The sequence below is a fragment of the Nomascus leucogenys genome, chromosome 2 (genome assembly GCF_006542625.1).
Source record: "Nomascus leucogenys isolate Asia chromosome 2, Asia_NLE_v1, whole genome shotgun sequence".
Taxonomy (NCBI): Eukaryota; Metazoa; Chordata; class Mammalia; order Primates; family Hylobatidae; genus Nomascus; species Nomascus leucogenys.
The window spans coordinates 63,094,726-63,111,422 of record NC_044382.1 but is presented as its reverse complement, the minus strand read 5'-3'; the positions used below and the strand labels follow the sequence as shown (position 1 = coordinate 63,111,422).

The window sequence follows — 16,697 nt, the reverse complement described above, 5'->3', positions numbered from 1 at the left end:
CTGCCTCCTGGGTTCAAGTGATTCTCCTGCCTCAGCCTCCCAAGTAGTTGGGACTACAGGCGCACACCACCTTGCCCGACTAATTTTTGTATTTTTAGTAGAGATGGAGTTTCACCATGTTGGTCAGGCTGTTCTCGAACTCCTGACCTCAAGTGATCCACCTGCCTCGGCCTCCCAAAGTGCTAGGATTACAGACATGAGCCACGGCGCCTGGCTCCAATCACTTTTGTAAAAATCCAAGCTTTGGTGCTGCTACTTGGTTCCTGCACATGGATAGCAGGCTGAAAAGTGAACTTGGAAATCCAGCCAGAAAGACTCCTTTACCCTTGAATCCCCTCCATGGAGGCCTGGGCACTGGCATTTGCTTAGAAGTTTCACTGAAACCACAGAAGGCCAGACTTAAAGGTTCAAATGAAAATTCTGGTTCTGTCACTTAGCTATGCAACCTCAGACAAGCCATGGAGCTCCTAGGAATTCTGATTTCCTGTAAAATATAGAGAAGGGCTGCTTCACAGGACTTTTTTCCCCCAGAATGAAAGACACTAGAGTCCACAAAAATAACGCACAAATGCCCCAAACACCCTGGCACATACATAGCAAGCTCTCAGTATACACTGAATGAAAGAAACGAACGCAAGCAATGATGTGCATGACTATTACTAAAATAGTAATGGAAGACCAGCTTGCTGTATAAAGCACAGGTGAATGGCTGTCCCTCAGTGTTTTTCTGCCTCTCCCCTCTGCAAAGCTCTGATGCTGGGGCCATGTTCTGCCTGTTACCACTGTGAGGCTCCCTCTCTCTCCGAACCGCTGCTCCAGCAGGTAAGGGAGCAAAATGTCAGCCCTTGCCAGTGTCACTAAAGCACAAATGTGTGACTGGTTTCTGTGTTCAACCTGTGACTACAAAAGTGTTGCCAAGATCCTAGCCTCCCACTGAGCAGAACTTGCATTCCATCCTGTGACGCCTAAGTGGGTTGGGCATGCCAGAAAACCAAGAAAATACCTAAGTCCAGATAATCTGCACTGCCATGGAGCTGTTTTTCTGGAGGGGCCTAAGATGACAGCTGAGCCATATACCCACAGCTAGGACAACCGCGCCAAGGAACCGGGTGTGCCTAAGCAATTAACATTTTGCCAAAAGGGAAGCATACAGCAAAAGCTGGTGGTTGGAGCTTTGACGACCAGATCTGACCCTTCACCCATGGCGGTGTTCTAGCTGCAACTGAGGAATGCCAGTGGAATGGATAAACCTGCATAAATCGCCACTAATGGAAGCTCTGGCTACGCCACCCAGAAAAGAGGGAGGGCTGATGGTAACAGCACTGAGGGTGGCCACCATTTACTAAACACTGTGTGTCTGATACCACACACCTAGCACCTAATCTAGGTTATCTCTATCTCCCTAGGAAACTGGTGGTGTTATTCCTATTTACCAAGGAGGAAAGTGAGGTCCAGAGAGGTCACACTAACCTTGCCCAAGTGACACAGCTAGTCACAGCTGGCTCCTAACTCATAACCACTATGGTGGAACTAGGCTGAGTTCCCAGGGAGCAGCAGCAGAAACAGTGGGGAAGGGCTTAGGCAAACAAAGCTCCTCTCTTGGGTGGGAAGGAGGTAGCCAGACGGTAAGAACTCAGGAGCTAGAGTGAAAGAAATGAGGATGCCTGGCACTAAGTCACCCAACTTAGGGCCTCCTGACTCCCAGTCTAGAATGATCCAAAAAAAAGCTGAAGCCACCCCCCGCCCCACCCCTCTGGATTTGGGGAGCCAGCTCTCAGTCTCTTGCATCCTTAGATTCAGGGAAGACATACACAAGTAGGTAGCCAGCCACCTTTTTGGTCTAGACACATCAGCTTCCCTGGTTTTTACAGATGGAAAAATAGATGCTTTGAATATCACACTCACTTCCTCCACCCAGGTGGGTGACACAAGCTAGATAATCCTCCCCATATAGAGGTGGCAGTAGGATTCCTATTAGCTTTCTCCCTCACATGGTTGGAGAAGTGTAAGAATCCTACCACTCAGGACAAAGCAAGCGAGCTTAAAGAAACCCATGCCAAATTTTGTTTTCGTCCCATAATTACCCAGTTATAAAATCCCAATTATTAAGGCAGGAGTACTACACTTTACAGTTTAAAGCAGTGTTTCCTTCCAGCCCTGTTTATTCTATTCTCCTTTGGGTTTGAACTTCAAGGTCTACACTAGATACTTTCCAAGGCTGCTTCCTCTGTTGGTCAGATTAGATGCTGCTTTGTTAGCTGTGGTTTCCACAGAAGCTCTGTTTCAGTTCCAGAGCTCTGTGCTAATGGGTACAATGGAATATGATGCAATGATCACCAGTGATTCTCAGTCTTTCCTGAGACACCAGAAGGTAAGTCACAGTCTGAAGAGTCTCACTCAACCTTCTCAACACAATCTAGCTGAGAGACACGGGGAGAGTTGGAAGCACAACATTCAGTAGAGGAAAAACAAGATCTTGTTCTCTGACAGGTTTATTAGCTTTCATGTTAATGTATGTTTTTAAACCCTGCAACCCTTTGTCAACTTCTTTCCACATCAAGAGGCCATGAGGTACAATAATGGCCTCTTAAGAGTCACGCCACATAAAGATGGTGACTTTGATGCCCTGGCCTGCCTCCTGTAACAATGTGAGGCTGTTTTGGGTACATGCTGTAATAACAACAGGACTATCACAGGAACAATGAAGCAGAGAAGCAGAAGGTGCCTACACAGTTTTACCTAACGTCTTGTTTGTTAGGATGGAGCTGATGCGCCCATACTGGCAGGAACAATTAGCACAGAGTAGTTCTGAAAAGGAGGAAGAATTCACAAAGCATCAGCTATGGGTGCAGGGAAGTCGCCATCTGCCAACGGGCACCAGAGTGTCACTGCACTGGAAGGGGAAAAGGAGTGGGCTGGATGAGATCCAGGGGCCTCTCTGCCCACGTTCAAAGTCGGTAGCTGCTCTGCCTGCCGGCATCAGAGTGTCAACACATTTTTTGTGTGTCTCGCTCAGTCTCACACCCAAGAAAGTAAAAACAATTGACGTAGGAATAAGGAGAATGGATAAAGAACGGTACATGCTTATTCTAAAGCAGGAGAGCCTACAGATTGTCGTCAAAGCTCACGTCTATCTCTGTCCTCGAGGCCTCCACACCATCTCCCTCTCCCTCCTCCAGAATCCAAGGGATGAGCCCGTTTCCCTTTATGAGACGAGGTGGGACAGTACCTCTAGTTTTTGGCTGCTCATGGCCTCAGAGTTGCTGTTTGGAAAGGAAAAAGAGCAGCAGGGGCAGCAAAGAAAAGTACTAGGGCAGCACCTTTAGGTTAGAAATAGATTCCACAGTTAAAAGCACAAGTATAATATGCATTAAACAGAGAAGGGCCTCAATAGAATACAGTCACAATATGCAAGTGTGTCCCACTCATTTACAATATTAGGATTCCAGGAGCTGCCAGAAATAAGTCATCTCATTAACATACCTACCTGCAGTTCTGATGTCTGGCTATGAGTAAACAAGGCCTACATTTGTTTCTCTAAAATTTAGAATCTTAAACTAAATCCTTTATTTCAAAAACAAACATAAAATAATTTCCCAGGCAGAGAAAAGGTTTGAGATGGAAGCGTTCTTGTTAGCAGTCCCTTCCTGCATAAATGGGGTTGGAGAGAGAGGAGAGAGGGAATGGCCAAGGGTATGGAAAGCTTTCACAATGCAGGCCGAGTGTGAAGTGACACCCCCAGCAGATGGGGTTTATCATCTTCACTTAGTCACACAACATCAAGGACTGGTTAGTTCCAGGGAAGGGCTCCATTTCATCACTTGGGTCAGTTCTCTTCCCCTGCATGCTCCACAATGCAGTAGAACCAAACAACACATTCATCTACAAGAGAATGTTTAAATAACACCTGTCCAATAACTGCCCTTACTTCTTTGTGCTGTCGGGAAAAGAAAAAAACAGAAAGCAATAAAACCCAAACCCTTTGGCAAGCCAGCCGGTGCCTATTCTCCTAGGGCATTTTTAGTGGAACTTCGGCTGGGCCTTGCCCTCCTCCCAGTATCAGTGAGGAAAGTGGCAGCGGGACAGGTTTGGTCATCTGCACTGGAGTAGAACGAGAAACCAAACACAATTCGGGCCACAGGTGGATTCTGGCACATTTTTAGATTGGATTGGTTAAAAATGTCATGTTGTGCACAGGATGCAGGCAAAGTTTTTTTTTTTTTGAGGGACATAATGCCTGTAGGCAGCATGAACGGTCTGATCTACCCTTGGGGAGGAGGTCCCTGTGTAAGGACGGAGAAACTAGGGGGCCTCGAGGAAGGTGTTGGTTCGGAAGATGGAGGAGACAATCTTTCCGGTGGCATTGATGGTGCCTTCGCTGTCTGAGCTGGACTCAGAGTCGCTGCTCCCAGAGTAGGCGCCCAGGCCTGGGAGGATGCCGATACAGACTGCAGCAGAGGGGCAGTGGATGGAGGGGCCACTCAGGGAGGTGTTTCCGAGAGACTTGCAGGATGAGGGCTCTGCAATAAAAGGGGAAAGACTGTCACTTCATCACCCTTTTCCAAAGTTGGGGACTGACTTACCATGTGCCAGGCACTGTACCAAGGGCTTTTCCCACAGAGGAGCCTCAGAACAACGCTATGCAGCCAATACTATCATCACCCTCATTTTAGAGATGGGGAAACTGAAGGAGGAAGGGAGGCTCCAGGAGGTGAAAGGACTTCTGAAAGTAAAGGGGGAGAGCTGAGACTTGAATCAAGGTCTTTTTAACCCCAGAACCTGACTACACTCTCTTGTTCCCCATCAAATCTGAGTTGGAGAACAAGCTACTCTGGAGTGTAGCGTAGAGTGCTTTGATTTCTCTGTGCTCACACAGCCATGAGAATCTGAAAACAGATTAAGAGAGACACTGTGAGCAATATTAACAATTCCATTAAGTTCTCAATATACTACGCCATTCCTTATTTACTGACCAATAAGCCAGCTAGCACAGATACAATTTTAAGGCCAAACATCAGCTACAAAATAACATTCTTTTCTTTTTAAACATTTTAAAAAATCAGGTAGCCCCCTGGACTAGAATAGGCTCAGAAGGACTCACCAGAACAATGTTCTTTATTAAGAAGGGCCGCTTTTCCCAGATGGGAGAGAGGAGCAATTCAGAAACCAATTTAACACAACCTTTGCTTTCCAGTTGCGTTCTTTTACAAATGAGAAAACTGAAGCCTGTCAGGTAACATTTTAAGGCCATGCAGAATGTCACCTAGGAGCTGGGACTCTTTTTCTTACAGGAAACCCACAGTTACTCTGCCACCTCAATGACAAAGACCTCAATCTAGACAATGCAGGGCTTGGCTGGGCATGGTGGCTTATGCATATAATCCTGGCACTTTGGGAGGCTGAGATAGGAAGACCACTTGAGGTCAGGAGTTTAAGACCAGCCTGGGCAATATAGTGAGGCCCTATCTCTACGAAAAAATGTTTTGAAAAATTAGACAGTGCCAAGCGCTGTGGCTCATGCCTGTAATCCCACACTTTGGGAGGCCAAGGTGGGTGGATCACTTGAGGTCAGGAGTTCAAGACTCAAGACCAGCCTGGCCAGCATAGTGAAATCCCATCTCTACTAAAAGTACAAAAAATTAGCTGGGTGTGGTGACGTGTGCCTGTAATCCCAGTTACTAGGGAGACTGAGGGAGGAGAATAGCTTGAATCCAGGAGGCAGTGGTTGTAGTGAGTTGAGATCGCGCCACTGCACTCCAGCCTGGGCAACAGAGCAAGACTCTGCCTCAAAAAAAAAATAAAAAACAACTAGTCGGGTATAGTGGTGCGTGCCTGTGGTCCCAGCTACTTGTGAGGCTAATGTGAGGATTGCTTGAGCCCAGGAGTTCAAGGTTACGGTGAGCTATGATGGCACCACTGTACTCCAGCCTGGGCAACAGAGCAAGACCCTGTCTCAAAAGACAAACAAACAAACAAACAAACAAAAAAACAAAGAAAGAAAGGAGGAGGAAGAAAGAAAATGCAGGGCTTGAAGACAAAAGGAAAAGTTAAGAACTATACTCCAGCCCTTCCATTCTTCCTTGAAATGTTTCTGGCCTTATTTAATCACAACTTGATGTACAGGCATTATCCCCATTTTACTGACGAGGAAAGTCAAATGACTTGGCAAGGTTGTAGGTTGCTTAGGGCAGAAAATGTGAAACTAAATGTGAATCAAAAGAGAACATACTAAAATGATAACCTGAGCTCACTGCAGAATAAGGGTTGGAGTTCACACTTTGTTGCCACAGGCTGACAAGCATACTACCTTCTAGGGTTTTGCCTTAGATGCACTAACACTTAATTTACCCAGACACCTCAAGTAAATGTGAAAAGAATACACAGTTCCAAGTATAGGAAACCAGGAGTAAGCAAACAATACCACTGAGCACTTAGAAGAGATATCAAATGACCTGCACACAAAGTTCAGGAGATCAATGTATTTGCTTGTTTGTGCAAGAAGCTCTAAGAAGGGAAAAGGAAGCTGCCAAAGATAAGCAATGTTAAAACACGGAGATGGAGAAAAGTAAAATGAAAGCTGACAACGGCTATAGAGATAGAGCAAGGCTACAAAAAAAGGCAGGAGCAAATACTTGCAATATCATAAAAGCAAATTTCCTTAAGATACCAAGAGTTCTTCCAAATCTGTTAAAAAAACAACCAATAACCAAATAGAAAAGTGAACGGAAAACATGAACAACTCAAAGAAAAAGAAACAGATGAATTTTAAACATAATGGGATAAACAATATATTAGGAGGGAACGTGTTGGGAACAGCAAACTTCATATGCTGTTCAGGGAGTACAGAGAAATTTGGCAGTGTTCTTTGAACTTAAATGATGTTCATAAGAGAACATTCATTGCAGCACTGTTTATAGTAGCAAAAGAGTACAGACAACCAAAATGTCCATTAATAGATGACGAGTTAAGTAATGGACTACTATTCAACCATGAAGAAGAATAAAGTAGCTGAGCATAATGGCTCATGCCTATAATCCCAGCACTTTGGGAGGCCAAGGCATGAGGATCACTTGAGCCCAGGAGTTTGAGAACAGCATGGACAACACAGGGAGACTCTGTTTCTACAAAAAATTTAAAAAATTAGCCAGGTGTGGTGGTGCACACTTGTAGTCCCAGCTACTCAGGAGGCTGAGGTAGGAGGATCACTTGAACTGGGGAAGCTGAGGCTGCAGTGAGCCATGATCGCACCACAGAACTCCAAACTGGGTGACAGAGCAAGAACCTATCTCAAAAAAAAAAAAAAAAAGAAGAAGAAGAGGAAGAAGAAAGCATCTCTGTGTGTACTGTTATTGAATGATCCCCAAGATATTGTGCTAAATGAAAAAGGCAAGGAGCAGGACAGTGTGTGAAAGTTATAATCTGGGGCAAAGTGGCCATGCCCATGTAGATGCATGTCAGTGTCTGAGAACAATAAATAAAAACTGGTAGCAGTGGCTGCTCAGAGGAAAGGAAATGAGTGGCTGGAAAATGGGGGAGAGTTACTTTTTACTTCACATTCTTTTGTCCCTTTTGAATTTTTCCTTTTTTTTTTTTTTTTGGAACATAAGGTTCACTATGCTGCCCAGGTTAAACTCCTGGGCTCAAGTGATGTTCCCGCCTCAGCCTCCCAGAGTGCTGGGATTACAGGCATGAGCCACCTAGCCTGGCCTAAATGTTTTATTAGGTGCATATATTACCAATTCAGACAATTTTTTAAAATGCAGCTGTGCTTGGCTAGACAATTTTTTAAAAAAGCAAATACAAAAATTCAAAGAACATCCTGAGCCCTTAAACTAGCGAGGAATAGTCCCATTTATCTTTGTAACCCCAAGAGCATCCCAGTACTAAAACTAAGAAGCCTGTAGAAGATGAGAGGAGTTGCTTTTGTGTATTCTCTACTAACTATAAGCCCCTTGAAGGCAAGCACTCTTTTATCACCATTCCACCCCCAGGACATATAGCACAGGGCCTGGCTCAGAGCAGGCTTGCATTCACAAGGGTCAGAAATCAGAATGCAGGAAAATGTGTCAGTTTACAGTTTCATTGCAAATGGCTAATTTGGGGGGAAGGGGTATAAAAATGTGATGCTCTTTTAACATTTGGAACATAACATCAAACTATACCATTCATGACTTAAACATACATTGTAGTACTTATGTATACCACATAGAATGATACTTTCAGCATTCGGTTAGAAAAATTTGGCTGTTTAAAAAAAACAAACCGGCCAGGCGTGGTGGCTCATGCCTGTAATCCCAACACTTTGGAAGGCTGGGGTGGGCGGACCACCTGAAGTGAGGGGTTCGAGACCAGCCTGGCCAACACGGGGAAACCTTGTCTCTACTAAAAATACAAAAATTAGCTGGGCGTGGTGGCACATGCCTGTAATCCCAGCTACTTGGGTGGCTGCAGAAGAATTGCTTGAGCCCGGGAGGTGAAGGTTGCTGTGAGCCAGCTTCGTGCCACTGCACTCTAGCCTGGGTGACAGAGCTAGACTGTCTCAAAATAAAAAAACAAACCAACAAACAAAAAAAACCTTAAAAGGATATATAGATCAGTTACCTAGAAAACTAATTTATGTGAAATTGTTGAATGAGGTATTTCATTTTATCAAGTACAGACACCCCTGCTTAATGATGGGAATATGACCTGAGAAATGCAACATTAGACAATTTCATTGTTGTGAACATCATAGAGTACTCATACAACCTAGATGGTATAGCCTACTACACATGTAGGCCACATGGTATATAGCCTGTTGCTCCTAGGCTACAAACCTGTACAGCATGTTACTGTATGAATACTGTAGGCAGCTGTAATACGATGGTCAGTATTTGTGTATCTAAACATAGCTAAGCATAGAAAAAAGCACAGTGAAAATACGATATTATGATCTTATGGGACCACCATCATATATGCACCCATCATTGACCAAAATGTCGTTATGTGGCACATGACCATATTTCAAGGGCAAATGGAATTTAAAGTTCTATTTTACACAGAAAAGAAGGATGAAAGTCAGAGTGCCTGTGAGGGTAGAGAACTGGCCTAACGGAAGGATGGAAGTTAGCTACAGAAATATAATCAAGGAATCTGGACCACTGTGGCATCAGAAGAGTTTAAGTGAAAAGACCAAATACCCCAATTATCTAGGAGGTTTCAAGAAAGAAAAGAGATTGCAAATCTGACAAATTTCATTCCAAAAGCAGTTAACTGTCCAAAGAGAACAAAATGGTGCCCTCTGATCTCACCCATTTGGTGAAGTTTCCTGCCAACTTCTGCATTTGCAGGACCACATTGTCATACCAAATTAACACAGAAAATTACTAATAGAGAATATTCTTAGTATTCAGACAGATGCGTGACTTGGGAGTAGATGGGGCCAACTTGTGCATTCACTGGCTCTGCTCAGTGTTTAAGTTCAAAGTCTTCACTGGGGGAAGCCTGAATCTCTATCAGAGTGACAGGAGCCCAAGAAGGAAATCCTCCCACTGCTAAGGACAGGGCTGAAGCAAGCTTCAGGGAGCGTTCTTGTGGACAAAAAGATGGCTCTGAAACACAACTGTCTGCCTAAGATAGTTCAAAGAATCCACACAAGTTTTCCTTTCCACTGATTCATTCGTATAGTTCCTACCAGGAAATAAGTACCATATAGAGAGCGACTAGCTTACTTGTGGAAATGCATTTAAGATTCCTATGCCAAGCGCATTTAACCCCAGCTACTCAGGCGGCTCATGTGGGAGGATCACCTGAGCCTGGGAATTTGTGGTTGTAGTGTGCCATGACTGCACCTGTGAATACTCACTGCACTACAGCCTAAGCAACAAAGTGAGATCCTATCTCTAAAAAAAATTAATTGAAAGAAAAATATTCCTATGAAGCTTTATGTGTGAGTGTGTATACACATATACAGTATACATTTATCCTATTTAAGCAAGTTTCCTATTTATTAAAAAGATGTCAGTGAAAAATTCCAAAATTGCTGATGGGAGTATAAATTGGGATAACTTATCTGAAGGGCAATTTGGCAATGTTTACCTAACTTACAAATGTATATCCTCTCTGACCTATCAAGTCTACTTCAAAGTCTTTAACCTGATAGATCTGTGCATGTGAAAAATTATGCACGTGCAGGATTATTACTGAAACACCAGAACAGGGAAAGAATGGAAACAATCTAAGTGTTCATCAATTATAAAGTGGGACAAATGATATACCCATACAATATACAATACTACATAGCCTTAAAAAGGAACGAGGAAGTGCTCTATGTCCAATTATGCAATGATTCCCAAGGTACAATAACTGCTGAATTAAGCAATGAACAGAGTAGGTTAGATTAAAATACTACTAACAATGAAAGTATAAAAACAGTATATAATGTATTCTTGCCGAAAAAACCAACTTGATCAAGCTTCCAGATCAAATTACCATTTTACAGGAAACACAAGGTAGCAGGAAACAGCATGGGGATGCAATCAGTAAAATCTAGAGCCAGAGAAATGCTAAAGAACAAAGACCCAGTTTCTCCACAAATAAAATACAAAGAAAACAAAATATAAATTTAGAAAGGAAGAACTTACAGATTAAATTCAAATTAAAAGGTGTATTAGCCTATTGCTAAGATGGCAATATTGCCAAATTAATCTACAGATTCCAACAATTCCTGTATCAAAATCTTAGCTGCCTTTTCTGCAGAAACTGACAAGCTGATCCCAAATTTCATATGGAAATTCAAGATTCCAAATAGCCAAAACTCTTGAAAAAGAGGAGCCAAGTTGGAAGACTCACACTTCGCAATTTTAAAACTTACTCCAAAGCTATAGTGATCAAGACTGTGTGGTAATGGCATACAGATAGACATATATAGCTCAGTGGAAGAAGACAGTCCAGAAATAAAGCCACACATTTATGGTCAACTGATTTTTTAAAAATATAAACCACTGAGTTGTATCCTTTTAAAGGGTGAATTTTATGGTATGTGAATTATACCTCAATACTTTTTTTTAAAAAGCCATAGTAGCCAAATATAATATCTGGTCCTTGCTAAGATCATAATTTTTTTTTTTTTTTTTTTGAGACAGAGTCTTGCTCTGTCGCCCAGGCTGGAGTGCAGTGGCGTGATCTCTGCTCACCGCAAGCTCTGCCTCCCAGGTTCACACCATTCTCCTGCCTCAGCCTCCCAAGTAGCTGGGACTACAGGTGCCCACCACCACGCCCCGCTAATTTTTTGTTTTTTGTTTTTTTTTTTTTTTGAGACAGAGTCTCGTTCTGTCACCCAGGCTGGAGTGCAGTGTTGCGATCTCCGCTCGCTGCAAGCTCCGCCCCCCGGGCTCACGCCATTCTCCTGCCTCAGCCTCCGGAGTAGCTGGGACTACAGGCGTCCGCCACCACGCCTGGAGAATTTTTTGTATTTTTAGTAGAGACGGGGTTTCACCGTGTTAGCCAGGATGGTCTCGATCTCCTGACCTTGTGATCCACCCGCCTCGGCCTTCCAAAGTGCTGGGATTACAGGCGTGAGCCACCGCACCCGGCCAATTTTTTGTATTTTTAGTAGAGAAGGGGTTTCACCATGTTAGCCAGGATGGTCTCAATCCCCTGACCTCATGATCCACCCACCTCAGCCTCCCAAAGTGCTGGGATTACAGGTGGGAGCCACCACGTCTGGCCAATATCATAATTTTTAAAAAGAAAAAACTTTTTTGAGACAATTGGAGAAAATACTAACTTAATATTCGATAATATTTGGTAATTACTGTATTATTTTTTTTCTTTTTGAGACAGAGTCTCGCTCTTGTTGCCCAGGCTGGAGAGCAATGGCGCAATCTCGGCTCACCACAACCTCTGCCTCCCGGGTTCAAGCGATTCTCCTGCCTCAGCCTCCTGAGTAGCTGGGATTACAGGCATATGCCAGCAGCCCGACTAATTTTGTATTTTTAGTAAAGACGGGGTTTCTCCATATTGGTCAGGCTGGTCGCAAACTCCCGACCTCAGGTGATCTGCCCGCCTCAGCCTCCCAAAGTGCTGGGATTATAGGCATGAGCCACCGCACCTGGCCTGTGATTATTAATATAATGGTATTGTAATTGTTAAACAAAATAAGAACTTGTATTTGCTAGAGACACATATTAAGAATTATGAATGAAATGATATAATGTCTGGAATTGTCACAAAATATTATAGTTGAGAGATATAAATGAAATAAAATTGGCTATGTGTTTAAAAACTGCTGACTGGGTGTGGTGGCTCACACCTGTAATCCCAGCACTTTGGGAGGCCGAGGCAGATGGATCACTTGAGGCCAGGAGTTCGAGACCAGCCTGGCCAACATGGCAAAACCCCGTCTCTACTAAAAATACAAAATTTAGCTGGGCATGGTGGCACATGCCTATAGTCCTAGCTACCTGGGTGGTTGAGGCATGAAAATTGCTTAAACCAGGAAGGCAGAGGCTGCAGTGAGCCAAGATAACCCCACTACACTCTATCCTGGGTGACAGAGCAAGACCCTGTCTCAAAAAAAAAAAAAAAAAAAAAAAAAAATTGTTGACGGTCTTTCCTGTAGGAGATAGCTTACAAAGAAAAAAAAAAAAAGTCAGTGAAGCTTGGTAATAGGGGTTTATTATAGTTATCCCAACTTCTGAATATTGCTTAAATTATCCATAATAAAGCATTTAAAAGATACATATTTGCAATTGCTTGCACATGCATAGAATAGCTCTTGATGGATACATAAGAAATGTGGCTGGGCTTGGTGGCTCACTCCTGTAATCCCAGCACTTTGGGAGGCCGAGGCAGGCAGATCACTTGAGGTCAGGAGTGCAAGACCAGCCTGGACAACATGGTGAAATCCTATCTCTACTAAAAATACAAAAATTAGCCAGGTGTGGTGGCGCACGCCTGTAATCCCAAATACTCGGGAGGCTGAGGCAGAATTACTTGAGCCCAGGAGGCGGAGTTTGCAGTGAGCTGAGATTGAGCCACTGCACTCCAGCCTGAGCTACAGAGTGAGACTCCATCTCAAAAAAAAAAGTATAATTCTGTTTCCCTCTAAGGAGAACTAGATGGAAGAGGATATGGGTAAAAGGCAGACTCTTTTTTTTTTTCCCCAGACTCTTCTTTTTAAAAGTCGGTTCTAGAGCAAAAGGGTAACAGCAACAGACCACCACCACTGGTGCTTAGTAGATGCATATTAAAAAGCATCATCTTTTTTTGAGAGAAATTAATGTAAGCCCTGTTGATCGATGGAATTTAGTTCAGTCTCAATCCCACATGGAGTTAGAATAAAACTGAAAACACACTCGAATTTCTCATCCCTAATCCAGCCCCAGTAACATTCACCTTCACTTACAAGTTCTTGCCTCTTAATACAGAGGCAGATTTCATCGCATAAAGGTAAAAACCAAAGAAGTATACTCCTGGAGACTGTATTAAGCTTCTAGGCTCAATCCAATCCAACAATGAGCAGGAGCCAGGTATCTACCTCCCATTGGTAGCAAACCAGGTGAAATCAAGAAACTTGATATTTGGGGGAAACAGAAAAACACCTTTTGTGAGCAGAGGTGGTATGACCAGGGCCTGGTAAGCACTCCTGGGAGAGTACTATTTTCATTGATCAGTTTCACTGGTTTCTAATATAATAACTTTTGCAGGTATAAAATCCTGCCTGGTATAAACTCTTGCCTGGTATAAAATCCTGCCTGGCATAAAAAAGTTGGGTAAATTACACATAGGTAGGCTTGCTTGAAGACAGAAATGCATTCATTTGCAGATGCAATGCATTACAGCCCTTTACTGTGGTTCATGTGTACTCTGTATTCTGAGTACAAGGAAGTAATGAAGGCTGCCACCCACCTTGATTCTTGTCATCTGGCTCAGGGTCCGGTTTCAGTCTTTTCACACTGTTGCCACTCTCTGAGCTGTAACAAAACACATGGTGACTTGAGCCATGTCCAATCTTGCAGATCAAAGCTTAGGGAATCAGGAGCTCCAATAACTATTTACATGGTTCTTAGGCAGTCTCAAGAGGCTGGGATGATAAAAATGAATGAAAAGTATTCATTTCAGATTCTTAATCTCCTTCCAATTGCATCATTAGTCATAAAGACAATTTAAACTCCTGACAAATCCAGGGAATAAAGCACTATATCTTCAAGCATCACTTCAACTTCAGATTCTTGGCCGTCTTTATCACTCAAATTGGTTAGAACCACAGATGGATTTCAAGAATATTTAGACATGTTCATAAATGACAAACATTTAGTAATTACAGATTGAAGAAAACATCTTTAGTGACATGATAGAGATTCTGAGAGTCACCCAGAAGATTTTCACTAAAAGAATGTATAAGGATTTCTTCAATAAAGAAAGAAATGATCCCAGAAGGAAGGGATCCCAGAAGGAAGGGGTGGTGAACAAATAAACTGGCAAACACAAATATAAATCTAAACAAATACTGTATCAAAAAATAATGTCTAGTTTGTGGTGTTCAACATGACCATACTGAAGTCACCTCTAAGATTGGGGTTATTACTGTGTGTATGTACTAGTTGGTATTTTCTTGCAGGGAGTGCACAGCAGGTTCAGAGTTATATGGGAGGCCTGGGCGCGGTGGCTCACGCCTGTAATCTCAGCACTTTGGGAGGCCAAGGTGGATGGATCACCTGAGGTCAGGAGTTTGACACCAGCCTGGCCAACATGGTGAAACCCCGTCTCTACAAAAAATACAAAATTAGCCAGGCAAGGTGGTGCATGCCTGTAATCCCAGCTACTTGGGAGGCTGAGGCAGGAGAATCGCTTGAACCCGGGAGGCACAGGTGTGCCAAGATCGTGCCATTGCACTCCAGCCTGGGTGACAGCTCAAAAAAAAAAAAAAAGAAAAAGAAAAAGAAAGAAATGAAAAAGAAAAAAGAATCAGAGTATACAAAACCACCATGCAATTAAGTTGGAAATCAATAACAAAAGAGAAACATATTTTGTAGCCTGTAAGACACTGCTATATATATATATATATATATTATATATATATATATATATATATCATCATAAGGTGTTAAAACGTGTGTGGCGAGAGGGAAGGCTTATCTTCCCCCTCACTGAAATATGGTTGTTACCTCAATATGGAGATTTAAAAAATACATTTCTAAATAATTCCTGAATCAAAGAAGAAATCATAATGGATATTTTAAAATACTTAGAAGGAAATATAAAACTTATATACAATGAAAGTTAAGGAAAATTTATAGCTTCAGATGCCTATAACTAAAAAGGCTGCACATTCATGAACTAGGTATCTGACAGTTTTTTCTAACAATAAATAAAAGAATAAACTAGAAGAGAGTAAAAAATATTCCTTTGAAGAAGGTAAGAAATTGCTGATTGTTTTGTTCTTATGCTTCATGACATATACATGCCAATGGCTTCCAGACCTTCACCAGGCAGCAGAATCACTCATGGAACTTTGAAAACTACGACTCCCAGACTTCACTTTAAACTTACTGAAGCAGAATTAGTGCAAGGCCTGCGAATATAAATTATTAACAAACTCCCAGGTGATTCCAATAAACTCAGAGTCGGACAGATTAGGAACTCCTGCCCCAGGAGACTACCTTGCTACACAAAGAAACATTAAATGATGTTGTTTCAAAACCCAAAACGGGTTATATGCAGGTCACCAAATACGCTGCTACAGAGCCTTTTCTAAAGGTGATCTAAGAACTAAGGGAGACAGTTACAACACCCATTCTGCGACCACCAAGAACAGTCTCAAGGGATAACAAATTGATCACCTGGAGAGCCCTCCCTTGGCATATTCCAGTAAAACTGACCCAGGTCCAAATCCTGCAAGTCCCTGGTCTTGCAGGAAAGCTTATGTGAGAACTTGAAAGGAATAATTCATGGTTTTGGTAGCAAGCCCTTCTCAGGATAACTCCTCCCCTCTGTTGCTATACCAGCATGACATTTTTACATGTAGGCAGTGTTCCTAAGAACATCTGCAGCAGATGGGTGGTGTGCCAAACCACAAGACTGCATCAATACACTCCCTTCAAAACATATGGCTGGTTGCCAATATATCATATTGATTTTCCTAATAGACTGCACTTAAACTTATCATTTCGCCCACAGTCTGTTGGGTCAAATCGAAATGACCAGATTCAATCACTCTGATGCCATTTCAGGATTTGGAAAGGGAGGAGCAAACATAGCAAAGAACTTATCACAGCCTCGAGACAGTGCTATCACTTCCACATCAATCCAAACCTAGCCACAGCCAGGTCTGTAAACCCTGCCAGGGCTGCCATGTTCTTTCAGGACAGGATGCCTTTGCAGCAGCTATTGCCTCTGCTTAGACTGTTCTCTCCCTTGTTGCTTGTCAAAGCCCTAGTCGTCCTACCTAATCAGCATCTTTCCAGTGGTTTCCCCTACCTCCCCAACATGAAGATGCACACAACACCCTCCAAGCAGCATTGTATGCTCCTTTTCCTTGCTCTCAGTACACCCTACACAGATCCTTTCACAAGACTCACTATCTCATTTGTCTAGACAGAAGCCCAAATATTGAACTCCAGCTCTCTATTTCTCTATGATCTTGCACAAAGAAGGGTCTCAACCTCTCAAACTCTTGGTCTTCTCATCTACAAATCAGGGATTATAATTGTACT

At 42.9% G+C, this 16,697-nt stretch overlaps 1 protein-coding gene across 13 annotated transcripts in view; it reads right to left on the bottom strand.

The window, feature by feature from the left end:
- Positions 1 to 2,476: 2,476 nt before the first annotated feature.
- Positions 2,477 to 16,697, bottom strand: part of PSME3IP1 (proteasome activator subunit 3 interacting protein 1) — a 33,554-nt gene continuing 19,333 nt past the window's right edge. For all 13 annotated transcript variants that reach the window (XM_004087322.2, XM_004087323.2, XM_030796596.1 and 10 more), the window contains 2 exons: positions 13,891 to 13,955; positions 2,477 to 4,520 (listed from right to left, as the gene is read on the bottom strand). In XM_004087322.2, coding sequence (XP_004087370.2) covers positions 4,303 to 4,520; positions 13,891 to 13,955 — 283 coding nt within the window. In that variant the 3' untranslated portion in view covers positions 2,477 to 4,302. The remainder of the gene's footprint in view (positions 4,521 to 13,890; positions 13,956 to 16,697) is intronic.